The 21,674-nt window shown below is 28.0% G+C and overlaps 2 protein-coding genes across 2 annotated transcripts in view; one reads left to right on the top strand and one right to left on the bottom strand.

The window, feature by feature from the left end:
- Positions 1-3,400, top strand: part of LOC111634825 (FAS-associated factor 1-like) — a 60,995-nt gene extending 57,595 nt beyond the window's left edge. Inside the window, exons 16-18 of the mRNA XM_023379658.1 lie at positions 2,550-2,660; positions 2,735-2,950; positions 3,023-3,400. Of these exons, the coding sequence (XP_023235426.1) occupies positions 2,550-2,660; positions 2,735-2,950; positions 3,023-3,103 (408 nt within the window). The 3' untranslated portion in view covers positions 3,104-3,400. The remainder of the gene's footprint in view (positions 1-2,549; positions 2,661-2,734; positions 2,951-3,022) is intronic.
- An 8,412-nt stretch (positions 3,401-11,812) lies between these two features.
- LOC111634820 (cystinosin-like) overlaps positions 11,813-21,674 on the bottom strand; it is a 31,385-nt gene continuing 21,523 nt past the window's right edge. The window contains exons 3-11 of the mRNA XM_023379652.1: positions 17,275-17,381; positions 17,120-17,198; positions 16,395-16,574; positions 16,181-16,321; positions 16,004-16,103; positions 14,790-14,909; positions 14,539-14,718; positions 14,350-14,467; positions 11,813-12,343 (exon numbers count right to left, since the gene is read on the bottom strand). Coding sequence (XP_023235420.1) covers positions 12,195-12,343; positions 14,350-14,467; positions 14,539-14,718; positions 14,790-14,909; positions 16,004-16,103; positions 16,181-16,321; positions 16,395-16,574; positions 17,120-17,198; positions 17,275-17,353 — 1,146 coding nt within the window. The 5' untranslated portion in view covers positions 17,354-17,381 and the 3' untranslated portion in view covers positions 11,813-12,194. The remainder of the gene's footprint in view (positions 12,344-14,349; positions 14,468-14,538; positions 14,719-14,789; positions 14,910-16,003; positions 16,104-16,180; positions 16,322-16,394; positions 16,575-17,119; positions 17,199-17,274; positions 17,382-21,674) is intronic.

Here is a 21,674-nt window from a genome sequence, read left to right as displayed (position 1 = left end):
ATTTAATCACTATTCGGCCAAATACTGAATACCTAAAAACAGGAGTAAGAAATAACAAAAACACAGTAAATTAATCATTTTGGTATTTAGATTTAATGTTATCCGGTTAGTGTTGTTTGTTTATATTTATTTATAACTTATAACATGCACAAAATAAAAAAGAACATATTAGTCACTTGCATTCACAATTTATAATTACAAAGATCAGCACATGTACACAACTATTCGTTCGAGAATCATTGCACATATCTGAGGGTCTGACCCTGCCTATCCTTCTTCTTGAGCGCTCATCTTTGCTCTTCCCTTTCTCTTTCCTCTATCTCTCTAGTCTACATATGCCTATGCATACATCATAATAGGCACTCACGATACTTTCGATTCGTCACTTTTCTGTCATCCATTTTATAATTACGTGACTCATAGCCTGGTGATAACGGAGAAAAGAGACAGATAGGACGTCGGTATAAGTCACAGTTATGATTTCACAGATTTGAGACAGCTTGGTAGCCTGAATGATCCCAGGCTTTTGCCCGTGCACGCTAAGTGACTTTCATTACAAGCATTTAGCTTTCCAAAGTCTATGACAACAATTGTTTGGCATTGACGGCCACAAATTTCACATCAATAAGCTGCTTCAACTTGTTCGATTATTATATTAATAAATAAACACACCTGTTCGATTATGTTATCGACTCAATTTTATATTTATTTTCACTTCGCGATCCTTCTCTGTTCTTTTTCTGTTATTTACATGTGTAGGTCATTTCACTGTTATCCACATTTGATATCATCATTTATCACATACTGCCACAATGCTCTTGTCTGTCCACTACAACTGTCAAGAATTAACGCAATTGAAAGCGTAGTGACAGCGAGCCAATAGAGAGCAAGGTCCTTGCCATAATGTGGTTTGCACGCCAATTTTCTTACGTGCGTTAATTGAACCGAATATTCGGCTATTCGGTCATGCTACTAGCTGAATATTCAGTATTCGGCCTGAGGCCGAATATACTATTCGTTACAACACTAATAATAATTGATTATTAATATATAATTTGGGTTTGGTTTATTATATAACAAACACTCAGAATTGTTACAAAAATTCTATGGAATATATATAATGTAAATGTAAATATGTTATGAAAATCAATAATATGTAGAATAAAAGCATATATGTTCCAGAAAAATAATTTTTTTAATTTATAGTTTGCAATGATTTATATATCAAAAGTAAAATTGCCAAATGTCTTATATTTTGGTTATCAATCTGGTATTCCTTAGCATTCAATATCACATCTACAAACTTCAAAAATAGTTTATTTTGTTCCATATATTTACAAAGATTTGTTCCCATTAGAAAAACTTGACTACTATTTCATAGAAACAAATCTTTTTGTTTCCATTATCTCGTATTTAGATATGAAAAAGTTTAATTCTAATCTGGAGGAAAGAAATTAGAGGAGGGGAAGCTATGTAACTACTAGTCTACTTGTATTCTTATGCTACTTGGTCAATAACATGTTCATTTTCAAATCATCATAAATAATAATTTATTGATAAAAGCCAATAATTTTATTTTAATCTTTCATTGATGGATAGATTACAAGAAGTATATTTGAACACAGTTATGCAGAAAGCTACTAACCCTCAACCTGCTTAAACTGAGTAAATCATGTTTAAAGTTTTTCATTTTCAAAATAAAAAAATAAACTGTGGGTCAGCCACTGAGCTTTTTAAAGACATTAATAGTAGCTGTGCAGTTTGGTTGTTTCTGTAAAATGAAGATTGTACAATACTGAATTTGTATTCAGCTTCAACCCATTTTACTTTCCCAGGTATTAGGTATAGGAATTGTTTTAATTTTGACCCTCTGAGTTTTTTGAAAATCTCCATGTTTTGAGATCTGAATCCTAAAATGTCAAAAAAAAAAAAAACAGCAAAAAAATTCCATAAGGATGTATTGGCATCTATTTTGCTTAATATATCAGGATGGGGTAAAGATTAAGAAACAAAATTTGGCTTGGTGGCTTGTATATGAGGGACATTGATGCTATTAAATTTTGGTTGTTAAAGGTTGAAAGGATAAGGAAATGAAGGGGTATAATGTGTCCTATCTTGAGAAGGGTAGGACTTAACGAAAATTTTATTCATTATTAACATTTACACTCTTACAAAACTCACTCTACCCTCAAAATTAAGCTTTTTGCCATTTTTATAGTAATTAGAAACATAAGTTTTTTTATAACAAGCTTTCAGATGGTGCCACACACAATTTTTTTTTGTGTTTAATAATATAAAAGTTCTTATATTAAGGGCTAGAAGCAACTTTTGTAATAAGTTCTTTTTAATAAAACTCATAACAGCTGGAAAAGTGACATAACTCTCATTGCTAGTATAGATAAAGTTAAAATATTCTAAATTTTAGAAATTTGTAAAATTGTATACTTTATTAATGTATTATAAATTACAGCTATGAATATATTTTAGTAATATGTCAAAAAATCAAAACTTTTTCTGTTAAAAAATCATAAAAATTTTTTTATATTCAGGAAGAAGCTAGGAGATTAGAGTTGGAGGAAAAGAATAAGAGGGAACAAGAAGAGCAAATGGAATTACAAAAATTAGAAGAAATGAAAAAACAAGAAGAAGCAATCAAAGAAGTAAAATTTTATATACTATAAAAATCAAAATATAAAATTTTAAATTATTAATTGCTATTTTTCATTTCTGCTAGGCAATTTGCCAATCTTTAGCTGAACAGTTACCTATGGAACCACCAGAAGATAGTCCGGAATCTATTAGTCATATTCGAATTCGACTTCCATGTGGAGAATATATTGACAGACGATTTTTAGTGTCTTCTCCATTGCGGTTTTTATTAATGTTTGTAGCTTCAAAAGGTTATCCTATGGAAGAGTATAAAGTTTTAGCTAATTGGCCAAGACGAGATGTAAGTAAAACTTGCTTATAAATTTTATTTTCATAATAAATTTATAATTTATAAATATTAATATATTTTTAGCTAACAACATTACCACAAGAACATACACTGGGTGAATTAAAACTTTATCCTAAAGAAACTCTTACATTAGAAGAAAGATGAATATCTAAAATAATTAATTATTGCAATTGTTTATTATTCCTATTCTCTGCTATTAAGCAGCTGGTTCTGTGGTACAAAAAAAGGAAAACTACATGTACACTTCTCAGAGCCTCCAAGGAAATATTTCATGTAAGTTTGTGTGGTGATGTGCATAGCTTAATGTTAAGTCTGGTGTCACTGTATAAACATAGTAGAAAAGCAAGAGAAAATTAATACCTGATCAGAATTTAAAACAAGTCAATTTTATAATAGTCTGTTTGAAAATGCACATTTGTATTTTTTTAATTAAAAAAAAAATGAATGAAAAGCTTACAGCAGCTGACACAATACATAATTACTTCTCTCCTTGGAAGTTTTCCTCGATAGTCTTTATGCAGTAAACTGCTAAAAAAAATTTAAAAAATATAAGTTAGTGAAGAAAATATGAAAAACTGTGATAAAATATTCTGTCAAGCAAAACTTCATCCAGGGGATGTCCAAAATTTACATCAAGTTTGCACATACAAGATAGTGCAGCAAAAATGGCTTCAGGCCATAAATTTTGATGATTTGAATTTTGTACATTATGCCCATGCTCGACTATAAATATAAAACATTTTCAGTTGTCCAGCAACAGAATATGTAAAATATTATTTATTTAACACCAAAATTTTTGTAGAATTAGATACATATCTTCTGATCTCTTCATGTATTCTCAAAAATACTAATAATTCAGCCTTCTAATTTTAAAATTTACAATGAAAATTCTCTGTCATAATTACTTCAATATGATCAAAAATTTTCTTCACCTTTTTTACTTTATAAAATAAAAAATTTGGCATTTTTATCATAAGACATCTCGAGTGTGAAAACTTTTTTGCCATTGTACTATATATGTAATAAAGAAAATTGTAAATTTGTGTGAAATGAAGCATAAAAGAATTCTTTCTGATCTTAATTTTTTTATACTCTGATAAACAAATATCACATGCAAAATTTGAGTTGAGGAATAAAATACAGTGTGTTAAAATATGTAATTTTAATTTTGAAACAATCAGTTGTGTGAATAATATAAATACATACCATAATTTTTTATAGTAATATTATTACTGTTAATGAAATCTATAAAATATGTAAAATAGTATAATTAAATGAAGACAAGTAAAATGTGGCCCATTTTACTTTCCCAGGTATTAGGTATAGGAATTGTTTTAATTTTGACCCTCTGAGTTTTTTGAAAATCTCCATGTTTTGAGATCTGAATCCTAAAATGTCAAAAAAAAAAAAAAAACCAAAAAAATTCCATAAGGATGTATTGGCATCTATTTTGCTTAATATATCAGGATGGGGTAAAGATTAAGAAACAAAATTTGGCTTGGTGGCTTGTNATATTTAAATAATCATTTTTAGTTACAACAATTACTGGAAAATTTATTTTAATCAGTCAATTTGCTATAATCATAGAAAGAATTGAAAAGATGTTTTAGAGATATAATATATAAATGTGTATATATATAATGATTAGAGGAAGAAAAGTACAAAATTTTCTTATTATATTATGATTTGTTAATGTGATAGATGGCTATTTACAGAAATATATACTGTGTGTGTGTGTTATACAGGGTGATCCAAGACAAGAATATTTTGCAAAACTTCACCAATGAATTCCCTATCACAAAATACAATGAAAATGTATAATCAACAGAGGTCATAATATCATGCATTTCTGAGATATAAGCCACAAGGATCACATCAGTTCCATACCATAATATGTTACAAGTGCATGCATGAAACAACTTTATTCCTTACAGTGTACATGTTAAATGTGTTACAGCTGCTTGTGATACCATACACAAAGTACCTGGCTTTTTTGAGCAGTTTAGAGAATTTGTAAAGGTGGCTATAGATGTGTGACAGCACACAGAGGACATTTCAAACACTTTCTGTAAGCAAGAAACAATTACATTTAACATTATACTGTAAGGAATAAAGTTATGTTACACTTGTAACTTTTTGTTTCTTTAAGGCATGTTGGTATGGGAATGATTTGATCTTGACAGGCTAGTATCTCAAACACACAGGTATTATAACTGCTGTTGATCATATACTTCTGTCCATTTTGTATTGGGGAATTCATTGATGCAGTTTTGCACAATTATCTTAAATCACCGTGTGTGTGTTTCATACACACTAAATTTTACAATATTCACTACTAAAATAGAATCTCATTTTAACAATTACTTGGCCTGCCAAAAATCATTCTTTGTTCCAAGAATCCATTATATTGTGAACAATGGATTTTCTGCACACCTAGGAAAATATCCATTATTCGAAAAAATTGACATTTTTTTAACCCCCTGCATATAAGAAATACCAGTATTTGAAATTATTCAGTCTCTTGAGATTGCTATTCTTTATTCTATAAAAAAACCTGTTACAAGATTGTATATTCTACTGTATGTGTGTACAACAAAGCTGACGGAAACTGAATATATTGTAAGCACAGAAAGAGGCAAATTATGTGTTCCTATTAGCACTTTACTTGGACTTCATAATTTGTTAAAAATCTCTTCCCGTCGTGGTTTGTTTTGATATTGCTTTTCTGTGTATTGAATGCAACAACTGTTTGAAATTAGCAATGTCATGTACAGCAGCAATTGCCACAATTTAGACTAACTCTTTGATTTTATTAATGTTTCTAAATATCCTGATATCTCAGATTATTTGGTTTCAGTCCCAGTTCGATTGTATTCAAAAGATCTGGTCTGCAACAAGTACAGTATTCTCGCTGGGTAATATATGGTAAGTATATGAATTATAGCAGATGTAATTTACTGAAATGTTCTATTCTGTTCATAAGAAAATACATCGTTTCTATTTGGATATGCTATGCCATTGATAAAGCATAATTACAATAATGTCCACATGTGTTTTCTAAAAACATATGTATGTAACACTTCTTTAATGAGTATATTGCCATATTCAATCAGTATAACTGGATATAAATCTGTATATATATTAAAAGCAAAATCTTCCATCATAGCCCCATACAAATACCATAAATTTAATTTGATTTTACATTTTGAAAATTTTCAAAACAGCTTTTAAATGGTTTTTAAAAATGTTTTAATATTCAATTGATTTGATTTTAATTTGGTTTTGGTGTAAAGGCCAGAGTTTAAATTATATTGTTTTTGGTTTTAATTAATTTTTAGGTTTAATTTACTTAGTATTACGTGTAATTAAGTTTTAGTATTTATAATTATTTTTTAATAATAATTATAATTTATTACTATTTATGTAATTTTGCCTGCAATTTTTTTGAATCATTGCAATTAATTTAAAAAAATTATAATTCTCTGTTTTTTCTTTTGCTACATAACTGTAAAAATTGTTTGTTGTTTTCCACGAAAGATAATCAAATTTTAATTCATTAAAAATTTGTTTAGTAATTCCATTAATTTTTGTTTTATGAATTTGCCTGCTTCTAAAAAATTTTTTTAAATTTAATTTTGAATGAGTTGACATTAATTGATACTGAGCTTCCTAGTAGGATATAATGCTTTGATAAATATCAGTGATAAACAGTATGATCTTATTTTATACTATTTATCATCAATAGTTATACTACATTAAATCAAATTACATATCAACCACTACAATATTATAGATAAATATGTTGGTTATATATGGATAAGTTTCCTGACAATTATGTAATACTTATAAGTCCATGGATGGATTGTTTGAAATTCTTGTACAATATGGTGCATTTCTCTAATGTGTAAATTGAAATTTATCATTTACTTAAATTTTGCTCTCAGAGTGAGCTAAATATTAGTATTTATTGCTATGAGAATATAATGGTGGTCCTCTGCTCTTATTGATTTTTCATGTTATCAATCATAACACACATTTATTCAATGCAATATTATTACATACAGTAGAGTCCCAGAAACTCTACTCTCGATAACTCGAAATTACATGTCATGTAGGTTTTTAATGACATGACACGTAACATGTCATGATAACTTTTATGAAATATAATTTTTACATCTAAATTACTATTCTTCACTGGTAACATTGATAATAGCATCAACTCCACATGTTAATAAAGAATATAATCCTTTTTTCAAGATACCACTGCAAAACACCATACCTCAAATGTCACTAACTCAAGAGTAGTCGATGAATAGCTAATATTTTTTAAAATAAAAATTGTCACTATTGGTACAAAGTCAATACACATGCAATGGCCTTTAAGGAAACTTTCACTGTTTAGACTAGCATCATCATTATGCCACTGTACAATATGTTAAACAAATTAGTTAATTTACTAGAACTCTGTTACGGTTGGCAACATGCTACTGCCAAAGAAAAGATGGTCAAATTTTACCAGTATTTTAACACAATCACATTTCTCTCACTTTACTGTTATCACAGGAGTCAGTAAAACTCAGTCTACATTGAGTTGCATTTGTGGTACTCTACTCTTTATGAATGCAATACAATAATAATGTATATTGATCATTTTCATTATGATTTTTAATAGCAAAAGTTTTTATAACAACTCATATCATTAATAGTCATAGATAATTTTGCCAAATTATAATACTATTATCATAAATTCTTATGCTAACAGTGAAGAGCAATCTTTTCTAGATATGGGCTGCAAGTGAACTTAGTAGCCTTTTGGTGGGCTGTATGCATTTTTTTCTTGTGGTATTCCAGGCTTTAAGCACTTAACTGCTGACATCCAACTCCATAACTGCCAATAGACTAGGTAATAAAATACATGGAATATATCCTAATGATGTACAAACTAGTAATATATACTTCTAAATATCACTTTTGGTAGCTGTTATTATGTTCTATGTATGTATGTCTCTCTCTTAGTCTACCAAACTTAATGTCGGATTAAAGAGACAATCATTACAGCTTTCAGGTTAGACACTTTTTTTATTGTCAATAAAAGAAGTGTCTAACCTGAAAGCTGTAATGATAGTCTACCGAACTTAATGTCAGATTAAAGAGACATACATACATAGTAATATATAGTTTATTCTCTTTTCACTGATCAAGTTTAGTTTGAATGTTGTTTTGTCACAAATATCAGCTTAATTAGGGTTTCATAATGACAGCAGAATACAAAAACAAAATGCTGCATGTTGCTCATAACTACACTATATGGTTCTTGGCATCGACATTTCCTAACTGTTTGAAGAAATATGAATTCAAAGAATGATGAATTTATATATATATATATAGTGTGTATATCATACATAAATTGGTTTCCAAAAATTAAGAAATAAAGTTTAATTTGAAGGTTTCATAAAATATCTGCAGTAAAATGGATCAATCTAACAAGTGTTTAATATATAAGCTAATTTACATATTTAGAAAAGTTTATCTTTTTAAAGGTGAATATTTTAAAGCTTTCATTCGTTTGTTCTAATATGACTTTTAATTAAATGTTTATGTATATCTTGGAAGGATGTCGACTCTACTCGGCTGCCTTCTGACCTTTTAGCAGCAACAAGAATTAGGGTTATTTTTTGCAAAGGAGATGTATGGTTTGCATTCCTTTTGTCTTTCAGCATAAATGAATCTGACTCAATCGGTGCATGTATTATGTCAACTGGATTCATGATTAATTTAATGAAGGTCTGTTCTCTTTACAGGCGAGTCCAGATTTTCACTAGTGATTCCAAATGATTACATGCCTCTGGTTCCTTTCTGATAATTAATCATCCCTCAAATATTTTTAAAACAGTTACATAAGATGGATTAGTGTTATAGTATGGGGCAAAATCTGGATGTCCACACAAATCTTTTTGCTGTAAACAAGTTCCATAAATTCTCAAAAATATAGGAATAAAATCCTAGAATTCTATATCAAGCCATTTTTTTGTGAGATTGGTGACAGGATGATGATGCCAGCCTTTGCAGAGCAGTATTTTGTGCAGAATAATGTCACCTGTATAAATTGGCCAGTTTGTTCTGCCTCTGTCGCAGCCCTGACCTCAACCCAAAATTACAGCAGGACACATTAATCCGTTCCTGACCTCCAAAACAAAGCCTTTTTCTTTTACTATCTTTTTAGCTGTATGACATGCATAAAAATGTCCACAAATGCAATATAACAATGATAAATATATCATTGTTTAATAAATTTTTGTTATTAATAAAAACTGCGTTAATTGACATTCACATAATACAAATGGCAATAATTTGTGTTGCTTAAATTAATATTATTAGATTTAACTGCGGCTCATACTCAAAAACAAATAGTTACTTATGTTTGTTTATATTGTGTTGCGTATTCTATTTGTATACTAATAATGAATGAATTGTCATATAAGGACGTTATTTGCAACAACGTGCAAAGAACCTGTGTAGAAAGAATGGTTAGTGTAACCAAGGTATGTATTCTAAATTTATAATCTTGTAAGGAACCAAGTCTGAGCTTTATTTTTATTTTACTTTTATTTTGCTTTCATTATATTTTGTTTGGGGCTTATGTTTATTTAAGACGAAGGTTTCCTCACCATTCACCTTAGTAACTTAAAAATAGAAGAAAAACCAACTCACCGACGAAAGAAAAGCGCCGTAGAAAAACTCGCGCACACTTGCGCTTCCCAAGCGGAAAAAGTAAGTCCGCACCGAGAAAAANTGCGTAGTAAATTTACTAATTAGTAAGAAAAGAGTTAAAGGAATGACTTTGTAATACACATTCCAAGCTATTTTTCCTTGTCTTTAACATAAGGAAAAATAGCTTGGAATGGGTTTCTTCGACTTAATATTCTTGAATTATCGATTTCTGTTGAATAGAAACAACTAAGATGAAAAATAAGAATTTTTTTCAGTGCTATCAATAGTGAAAACGTTTATCATCGTTCATCACAAAATTTATAACAACCATGCTTAGCAATTTTTCATTTGGCAGATGATCAACAGTTCATAATTTTATTTAAATTAATTTTAGATGGTTACATATATAATTATTTACTTCGCATTACTTATAAATAAGCCATGACAATTTTAAATAAGTAATGCGAAGTAAATAATTATATATGTAACCATCTAAAATTAATTTAAATAAAATTATGAACTGTTGATCATCTGCCAAATGAAAAATTGCTAAGCATGGTTGTTATAAATTTTGTGATGAACGATGATAAACGTTTTCACTATTGATAGCACTGAAAAAAATTCTTATTTTTCATCTTAGTTGTTTCTATTCAACAGAAATCGATAATTCAAGAATATTAAGTCGAAGAAACCCATTCCAAGCTATTTTTCCTTATGTTAAAGACAAGGAAAAATAGCTTGGAATGTGTATTACAAAGTCATTCCTTTAACTCTTTTCTTACTAATTAGTAAATTTACTACGCATAGTCAATCAATAGAAAAAAAAATGCCAATTTTAATGAATTAGAATAATTTCTCTTTATTTTGTCACCTCTTAACTTCTGAATCGGTTGGGCCGTCGACCATCTGTCTCTAATCTGTGGAGGGCTTTTGCCAAGTAGCTTGTTCGGTAACCGGTGCAATTGAGTTTGAAATTCTATTCGTGGTCTATTTCTTTTTCTAATGCCATCTAGAGATACTCAAAATAAAATTATGCAACCGTTCAATAATTTTTTTGCTATATTACATCATTTCCAGTGAACTGAGAAAATTAACACTTATATCTAAGTTTATTTACTTGAATATGTCTAGTGAAAAAAAATTTTTTTTACGAGTAGGCGATTAGTTATATTTTATAAATTTTTGTTTTAGCACCGTGCTTTTGTAAACCTGCTGGGGAGGGACCTGAAGGTCCGAAACACAAAGGGTGTACATGTATAATACAATGTGAAAATATTGTTTGTCCCTCTTAAGTTTTTACCTCGGTTGCAAAAACCAAAACACCAGTGTAATATGTCCTATTAATAAGCTTAGTCCTCGTAGACAAACATTTAATAAATTGACCAACCAAATACCAATGCTATCATTCTTGCTACCAACTGATCTGTATACATTATACAACCAGGATAAGCAAAGACACGGTCACTCTTGAAGTCCCCCCCCTAAACGATATATTGGCAAAACCCTGGAAATATAACAACATTTTTGAATGCCGCATAGTAAAAACTTTCAATAAATCCAAATAGTTTTAGTACTTAAACTAATGGTCTAACTTTAGATGAGATCAAATCCTGATCTTTGATTGTGTTCAAGGAAAATGCTTAAACAAGCTTTGTACTTCCATTTTGAAATAATAAGCAGTGACTTTTCTTTCAGTGATTAAAAAAATTAATGTACAGCAAGCCGTTTATATAATATAATAAGCAGTGACTTTTCTTTCAGTGATTAAAAAAATTAAAACTGAAAAATGTTTTATCACTGAAAGATTTCAGCAAAATTAGAATATCTTGTTGAAATCAATCTCTGGAAGTAATAAATATTGAAATGGTTTCAAAGTAAACTTTTGCTAGTGGCAGGCATTGTAGAAAGGGTAAAAAGAAACAATTTTATCAGCTTCTGTTGAATGCTAATGCAGTACCATAGCCAGAATTTACTCAAAATATTCAATCAAAAATAAATTACTATTTAAGTTTGGCATATGAAAATATAATTAGTTCAGAATATCCTTAGTGTATTTGCATTGTATAACTAGAAGGATCTATGCTATGGCTTAATGTAAAAAAAAAATTTGTAGGTAGAAGTATTAAAAACAACAAAAATAACTTCAGAGTTTCTGGAAATTTATTCAAATAATTTAATATATTAACTTGAACATTGTCCTTTGCAATACTGCAAATGTGTAATTTACAAAGATAAGAATCAAAAGTTGCTCACAATTTCAGTAGTGCATGAAATTATGTATTCTGTACTCATTCTTTTGTATGACTAAAATCTGCTTTATATGTGTACTGTATAAATCTAATCTTGATGGAAGGTGTGCAAATCCTGCCAAAATACATAAATACATCTAAGAAGTTTCCAGTGAGAATATTGTAGTAGTAATAATCATAATAAATACTAAGATGAAAAATAAATACTGGAATGTCAGACGGTAATTTGACTAGATGTATTTAAAATATCATTAAAGTGGAATGTTGCAAGGTCTTCAAGGTAGAGAGTTATCTGCATCAAGTAACATTTCGTCTTTTTCTCGGTACAGGCAATAATGCTGTATCATGAAGAGGATATCAAAAAGAATTGATATCATTCCCAGTCCAAATTTTGTAAAGTTTCCAAAAATTGAAGTCCAGTCATCTAAAAAGAAAAAGTAAATTAAGTACACAATCAAGCTGTAATTCTTCATAAAGTTAATAAATGTGAATAAAGATAAATATAATTTGCTTAAAAACTGAGTTATCTTTACAATTATTATTTGTCATTTATATAATTTTATATTTATAATACAATACCTTGATTTTGATCCATTTTATATATAATTCTGTGCATAGTTTTATAAAAAAAAATTTTTTAATTTTGTATCTTGAAAACCTTAAATAAAACCTTAAATTTGCTTAAAAACTTAACTAAGGTTTTCAAGATACAAAATTAAAAAATTTTTTTTTATAAAACTATGCACAGAATTATATATAAAATGGATCAAAATCAAGGTATTGTATTATAAATATAAAATTATATAAATGACAACAATAACAGAATAGTGTGCATCTTACATATGTAATCATCATATCAAAATGTTGCAATGTTTATTTCTTCAGTATATACAGGGTGAGTTCATGTTACATGACAATTTTAATGTGCTCTGCTCTATCCAGACAGGCAAATAGTATAAATTTTACTTAGAATGAATGACGAACTAAAGTAATTTGGCTACAGGTAGCAGTTAACAAGAGATGGTTGCCATAAAATTATTGCCAATTTACCATATTGGCTCAAATATTAATTTATTTCCCAGTTTTATAGACTTGAATACAGATAAAGAAATTTTAATCAATTGTCTGTGGTAGTGGTACAGGTACATGTTGTACAGAGCTAAACTGCCAGTAAAATTTGGTGTCAATTGTTAGCAATATTAAATACAAGCCAAGTTGTAACCAGTCATGCTGCAGCCAACAAACTATGCACTGGAATTAAATTTCCAAAATCAATATGTAAAAAGAAAAGAATTTTTTTCAGTCCAATATAAGACTTAAAAGAAATGTAAAAATTCATGTCAATTGACTGAATTTGCAAAGTATCAAAGAAAAGAAGTGTAAACATATTTGTTTATTAAACTTAGAATAAAACACCACTAAAAGAAGTTGAGAGAGAAAAAAAAACAAATCATTTAAAAGCTAAAACAAAGTCTAACTGAAATTGGAAGTTTTCTTTTTCATAAAATAAAAACAAACCACAATCAACAAATTATTAATACTTAAGAATTGAGAACAATCTATTAATGCTGTTTGTTGTTAGGATGAAGTAAATGTTTTTTCCATGATTTCCAGCCCCTCACACAATTGGCACCTGAAGGAATAGGATTTTACTGAAGGAATAGAAGAAAAAAAAAAGTTTATGATAACACTAATAATGACATTTTAATGTTATTAATTTTGGTCATTGTTATGTAATGTAAATAAATTTTTAATTTTCCTAAAACCGTCAGTACACTAGAAATCATTTGAAACTTAGAATGCTATATGATTTAGTTAGATATTAACTTATTAGGATTCAGTAAGATGTATAAAATGTTCAAAGTATTTAAAAATTGCAAGTTACGTACAGTTATCATTTTAATTATAGTTTTATGTATCTTTTGAATATTGGTCTTCAATAATCTGAAAATTATACTTGTAAGCAACACCATTGACAATCTGCAGTTTTAATAAATACTTTAAAACAGTTTAAAATAATTACTTAGTGGTGAACAAAAGTATTTTATATTTTTGCCTAAGCATTACTTTCAAAAGGATGATGATGATGAATAGTCAATTAAATTCTTGTTAAGTGGAAAATATTTTAATAATACAAATCCTCAGCTCTGAAATTCAATTATAATAAAGTAATTAGCTTCATGTCATTTACATTATTTAAAATTAAGAAAATTTCAGAAATTAATCGATTTAAATATTTTCAGCATTAATACACTTTGATTTGACCTTTAATCAACATTAACTTGTCAATAAGTATATTGACAAATTATTAAATAATGTATTAAAAAAAATAAAATTTGGTAGTGTTCAAAATTACCTGGTAAATGATAAAATAAATATTTAAATTTTTGTATAACTTGGGTTTTTAAACAAGCATCTAATTCTACTTACCAAAATTATATGCTATAAGAAACATCTGCAAAATACTAAGAACTCCTCCTGTGAAATCTAAGAGAATGTTTCCAATACTCCATCCTTCTGTAGATTTTCGTTCGTAATTAAAATATGCCTAAATAATACAATTAACAATAATTAAAATCTTAACACTGTCAAATAAAGAGGTTAATATTTATAAAGTACCTGTGGAATGTACTTGCTGACAGTAACACCAAGTTTCAGATACGAAAAGAAGAGTAAAAAGTTGAGCCAAGGAGTTTCTTTGATTACTCCTAAAGAAGTTACCAATAGAAATACACTGGCAGCTGACCATCCAGCACTAATCAAACCAATAGCCACATGAGAGAGTTTCTGATCTCCATGCTAAATATATAAACATTTTTAATAAGTTAGATTTTAACACATCTTAATGTATTGAAATAGTTATTACTTACATCATATATGAAACATTGAATGATTTGTATAAGTGTTGCCAGTAATGCATGAAGTGCAAAGCCTACATCATTTGGTTCAACTGGAATAACTCCTGTTGGATGCCAGCTATGATATTCTTTCTAAATATACATTTTAAATTATGTCAACATGTTAAATAAGAACTATTATAATTACGAATAGTTATTACTAATATAAAATTTTAAAAAAGATTTATTATTATTAATGACTACTAAATTTAATATGATAATTCATTAAGTAAGATAATGTTACTAAACAAAATAGTCACACAGAAGCAGCACAGAAAAATCAAATTCTATAGTAACAGTACTTGCATGTGAAAAATTTTCAGACTGGCAATTTTAAATAATGATATCTATATAAGTTTAAGTTTTTTACTCACTATTTTTTCCAATCATTGAAAAATTTTTTATTTCCAGAACTACAAATTATTCTGAAATCATAAAATTAAGATTGTCTAGAAGTACCTACAGAATGGAAATTGAATTCTTTTGCAGTAAATAAAAGATAACTTATGCCTATTTGTTTTATTACAGTTTCTATACCTTGCTTTCTTTCTAATAAAGTAATGTGACAATTTCAATTCACCTAATTGTCTCATTCGGAACACATATATATAGCACATCCTATTCCAATATACAGCTGTCCCTTGATAGTCCGATGTTTTGTAATCCGACATGATCAGTAGTCCGACGCACCTCCCGTCAAGGTACCTGTCCCCGTTACGTGTCTGCTTACACAGAAGCATGTCGCGATGTGAATCTCCCCACCCAATTCTTACACGATGACACACGATGACACACATTTCATGTGTTTTCCATGAGCAGTTCTGTTCAAATAGTTGGAGTAGGGAATATTGTAGGCTACTGCTAGCAAAACAATGCCAAATATGTAATCACTTTCGGTAATCCGACACCCCTTTGGTCCCATACCTGTCAGATTATCAAGGAACAACTGTACTGTACTGTACTTGTAGATTCTTATCAATTGAAATTTTCCACTTTCTCTAACAGAAACAGCAATTAAATTTTTCAACTTCATATTCTCTTTCAGATTAGAAATACACTGATAATAAATTAACTTTGACAGAAAAGTGATGCCATTTTCTAGTTTTATCAAATTTTTATATCATCTATTTCTACATATGAACACCTGGCTTAACATAACATCAATAATTTACATTACAGTTTCTTACCTGTATTTCTGGAATAAAGTATAGACCTACATTAAATATAGAATATGCCAGATATCCTGTTATGTTGAAGGCCAGAAAGTCAAAATTTAATCCAACAACACTGAAATAAAAAGTATTATTTAATAACTAAGAAATAGTATAAAAAAATTACATAATTTATGCAAAAAATTAACTTACCTTTTTCTTTTCCAATTTGTATATATCTGTGGATAAAATGAAATAGACCAAGCAACAAAATAAATCCAGCCTACCACTGCACTGATCACCTTAAGTGATGGAATTTTAAATACTTTCACTCTAATAAATGCATTATCTGTACTGGATAAAAATATTTCATGAAAGCTACATAGAATCATACCATACAAAAATTGGAAATAATAAAAGTAATTACCGAACATTGCTTGGGGTAGCATTAACGACTAAGGTAGAATGTCCAGCTTCTGTTGCTAACACAGTAAAATTTAGTCGTTCATTAGTTTCGGGGGGTATTACACTGTCATTAGACAGTACTTTCAATATATTTTCATCTTCATATATAAAACCAACGTAGATAGTCTGATTAGACATTTCACTAAATTTAAAATATATTTTTAGACAGTACATACCAAATTAAGTATTTTCATTGAATTTTAATACAGAAGAAATAATTGCTTTTCAGTTATATTTAAAGATGGACAAATACTCAAATACTGGAAAGTATGCAAGATCTCAAAAGAAATTTGTATACTACAAATGCTCCAATAGTGCATCATACATATAACAGTTCAAATGCTTATTTTTTAAAATAAAAATTGTCTTATGTGAAAATGAGAAAAATTAATTTACTGTCGTTAAGAATAAGAGAATAAAGTGCCTAAAAAGCTCAGTCTAAATAAAATGTTTGAAGTTTCATTTAGTAGACTTTATTTATTTCGATATAAAGTAAAACCAATAAATTAATAAACTATGTTAGTGAACTTAATAATTTTATTTTATTATTCAGAGTATTTTAATGTTCAAGATCTTGTTAATAATCAAATTCAAGAAAGTGTTATTCACCCATCTTTAATTATATTTATTAAATTTTCATTTATACATTTATGAATTGTTCTAAAAACTACATTGAATTTTTCTTACCTAGGGTAAACACTAAATTCACCAGATTTACTTAACTGGAATTCTAAATCATTAGTTGAGACTTCAATAGAGAGAGATTCTATTTTAAAAAATAATAATAAAATGCTTGTAATTTTATTAAATATATTCTTTTTGCAGAAAAAGAATAAATTTACCTGTAGTAATTAAACAGCTGGAGAACAAAATTATGAACTTCATTAATTTATCCATTATGTACGTCTGTTTACGCAGCATGTTGTTGCCTTTTTATAAATCTTCAAATCTACGAAATAATTATTCGAAATTAGTAAATAGAATTTTATACAAAATAAATTTTAAAACACATTTAAATGACAGAAAATTAATATAGTAATTTTTTTTTCTGCTAGCATTTAATCTGATATTTTACAAATTATCTCATAAATAAATTCTTAAACTAGGTATCTTAAATATATTTGGTTTTAATTAAATTTCTGTTTCAAGATTTATAGTGTTTTGTCACAAACTAGAAAATCATAAATGGAAAAACATTAAAATTTTTCTATTTCAATTTTAACGTATTTTAACTCATTTTGAAAATAGTAATAATAAGATTTAATGGGTGTGAATACGTCATAAAAGTTACAACAGCAATAAAATATAAACTGTTCATGAATATACAAAAAAATTTACAACTTCTTGGAATTCAAAAATTCTTACTACATTATTACACAATAATGACAGTGTATTAAAAAGTACTTTTTCTAGAATATCATTTATATAATTCTAAGAAATGAATTTAAATTTTACATTAGAGAGAAATAAAATATTCTTTTACAGTAAATCTTAATTACAGAACATAAAAAGTTTTAAGTTTAGAATATAAAATAATGTACACAAATCAAACTTTTATTAGAAGTTACATATTTTTCTTTGTGAAAGTTTTCAGGAATAATTTCCACTTTCCATCATTTTAATGTTTCATTTCTCAATCCTTGTTATCTGTTTATTCACAGCATTAACCTATTCATGTTTGATATTTGCATATAACTTGTTTTTTTTCATCATTCTAATTTTTATTACAGTATTTAAAATGTAAGAAAAGACATTACAGGTATACCTTGCCTTACGTCGGTAATTGGTTCCAGGAAAACGACGTAAGTCGAATTTACTTGTCTCCAAATCTACTTGTCACTAGGCTAAACCGTAAATTACCATTCCCTGTTCTGTATTTTATTTATTAATGCATTTTTAATAATATATGGTTAATAAAAATCTATTTTAAGCTTACAAACAAATTTTAGTTTTTAATATAGTACAAAAAAAAGTAATCTAAATTTACGAATGCATGTACTGTAAATACAGTACATACTTGTAAATGTATATATTTTAATATGATTTTATGTGCTTTAAACGTTTATCTAGTGATATTACGACTTCAATATTTGTGGCGGACAGACGTAAAGTCGAATAAAATGACTTAAACTTGATTTTTATTTTTCCATATACTTTTTTAACAAGCGACGTATAATCGGGAACGACGTAACTCGAAACGACGTAAGTCGAGGTATGCCTGTACATTCTTCCATTGCTAGGATTTGTTTAGAATGTGTGCTTACATTTCATTAATTCTTTGAGATGAAAATGAAAAGCCCATAGTTTTTAATATCATGGAATAAAAAATAGAATACAGTTATGTCTATTGGTTGTGCAAGTGAATAAAACAACCATTGAAAACTGAATTTGATTTTTCTATCTTCTAATTTCTTTTCCTTAACTCATATATCACAAATAATAGTGATCATCATCTGCCTCAAGTTATGACTATTTCTAGAATTATTAAAATGATCATTAATATATATATAACTACCCATAACTTTAATATTTCATAGTATATTTTTAAAAATATATTGTAATCTAGAAATGGCAACAAAGCACTTAACTATTGTATTTAAATTATAACATTCCATTATTATTGTTGTTTTCAGGAACATAAGTTTAACATGATGAATACCTACATATTAATTATTAATTAGTGTTTATTACTACACTTAGAAATTTCTTCCAAAGGTAAGTTCACACTGAGAAAAGTGAAAACAAAGTTTTATTCGCTTGGTGAAATTGATCCATACAACCAAAAGTGAAAACCAATTGTTAATTTTAAGCAGCCAATCATTAGCAAAACAAGAGAAAAACATCATCTCAAAAAGCAAAATGGCTGCTTCCAATATTCTGTTGTTAACTTTTTTCTCAATAAATAAACAAATATGGTTATGTCAAAAAGAAAACAATGCTGATTGAGATGAATATTAAAAAACCACAAATTACATTTACTCTATTGCATTGAGAAAGCTCCTATAGTCATCTTGAAAACAAGAACCAAGAACCATGTGAACCAGTGGGAATATAATTGGTGGCAAAATTTTTTTCATTATCAAAAATCTTGACAGTTCTGAACTTCAAAGTGATTTGCAAAATCGTAAAATTTGCTTGGAAATGATGCCATGCTTGACATGTTATTTGCTCTGTTTGTTTTTTGCTTTTGCCAGTGAATTGTGCTCAGTTTGAACCAAGCTAAATGCTTCAACAAGAAAAGTTTTTATATTTAGAAAAAGAGAGAGAGAGACTGACTTAAAATGTATTAGGCCTATTATAGGAGAATATAGCTAAATAATTATACATTAGAAAGCATAAGAAGCATAAAAAGTATAAACAACACCAAAAAGAATGGTTCTAAATCCAAACAATCATTCCCCTTAAGAAATATTTATCCACTTGGAAAATTTTATCAATACAATTATGAATTTCAAAAGTTGATTTTAAATTAAGTAAATAATTTTTAATATTTATTATGAAAAAATATGACATGTAATATTTTTAAACCATAAAATCAATTTAAAAAATTAATTGAATTAAACTAAAACAATTAATTCTTTAAAAATTTTCAAAGGAAATCGGAAGTTTTAGTAAAAAAATATATACTGTATGTAGTACCATATTCCATCAATATTAAAAATGCAAGCAAATTAAGTTATATTCATTATTTACATTGTGCTGATAAGCATTTTTATAAATAAACATTTTCTGAAAAAGATCAAAATATTCTTATTCTTATTCTAGAATATAAATATAAGAACAAAATTAAAATAAATCCATAAAAATGTTTAATGTCATTAAAATTAATATTTATTTTACAGTATTAAGTTAAAATTTCAACAAGATATTCATTTTTTTAGATACACTATTCCATCAAAATTTATAAACTTTCTATCACTGATTTACTTTTCTACAACATATTAATCATTAAGGCTAAAGATATATTAATGAAATTTTCTGATTTTTACTACATTTATCATTACATTACTAAAGTGAATCTGGCCCTAACTAAACTTAAAAATATTTGATTGGATTAAAAGCAATGCAATGTTTTATGATTCAAAGAATAAAATTTTGTTTGTGTTACATTTATAAATATGCACTGTATTTTCAAATTAAGAATGTAAGAACCAATTTCATTAAACAATCACTACATGCAGTAGATTCACTAATCTGGCCTCAATTATCCAACACACTCCGGTGTAATCATCTATGAAAATGTTCTATTTCTAGGAAAATCTTAGTCATGTCACACATTGTTTTCCTGTTTACTCTGTTTTATTTCTTTGAACAGTCTTTCATGTCAGCATTCTATATTATTTGCCAGTCTATATCAAAAATAAAATCAGTACCGCAGGGTAATGGGTCATGCCATTCATTGCCTTTAGGCCTATACACTCAGTAATCTACTCTAATACATAATTGAAAACAGTATGAATGCAGTATGCATTCATTACTTAATGCAAATGAAGATCTTTTCTTACAAGAAGCATGATTACCTTTAATTAAGACTGAAAAAAATAAATAATGCAATTTGTCATATCTTATAATCAATTCTATTAATCTACAATCAGGATTTGATGTTATTTATGCTATTTATCACTTAACTAGCAGACCCCGCCACACGTTGTTGTGGCTCAAAATGTATCTATTATAAATGTATAACACTTCCCCCGTGGGGGAAAATTTTTCGAAAAATCTTCTTAGTGTACATTCTCTTGACGTACCCTATTAAAACGCAATCAAAAATGCAAAAACCCGCATCTAAAATATTATAAATAGAAGCAGAGTTCTTTACCATAAGCCTTAATCCTAACCATCGCCCTTCAGTAGGAGGAATTACGACACGTATATTATATAAAAACACGTGCGTATTCGAATGCAGTGTTGTGTCAAAATTTCAAAGGAATCGGTAGGAACAAACGAACATTACATTTTTATTTATATAGATAGATAGAAGATAATCTGCTTTAGTTCATTTTCACAGAAAAGCAAACTTAGGGCGTCATACTCGTAGCGCCATCTATTGGACATAAAAGCCTTAACCTACATTATATCTTTTAATTTATATGAATGTTTAACGGAGTAATATACAGCCTATGTCCACCCTGAGGTTCCATTCTAAATATTGGTGAAAGAATTTTTGAAATCGGATGAGTAGTTTCGGAGATTACCTGCTGCAAACAAACTTATATACATACTTACAAACATTACCTCTTTA

Source organism: Centruroides sculpturatus, unplaced genomic scaffold (genome assembly GCF_000671375.1).
Source record: "Centruroides sculpturatus isolate CEXI.00-Female unplaced genomic scaffold, Cexi_2.0 scaffold852, whole genome shotgun sequence".
Taxonomy (NCBI): Eukaryota; Metazoa; Arthropoda; class Arachnida; order Scorpiones; family Buthidae; genus Centruroides; species Centruroides sculpturatus.
Note: the sequence above shows the minus strand (reverse complement) of the source record. Positions and strands in the feature narration are given on the sequence as shown.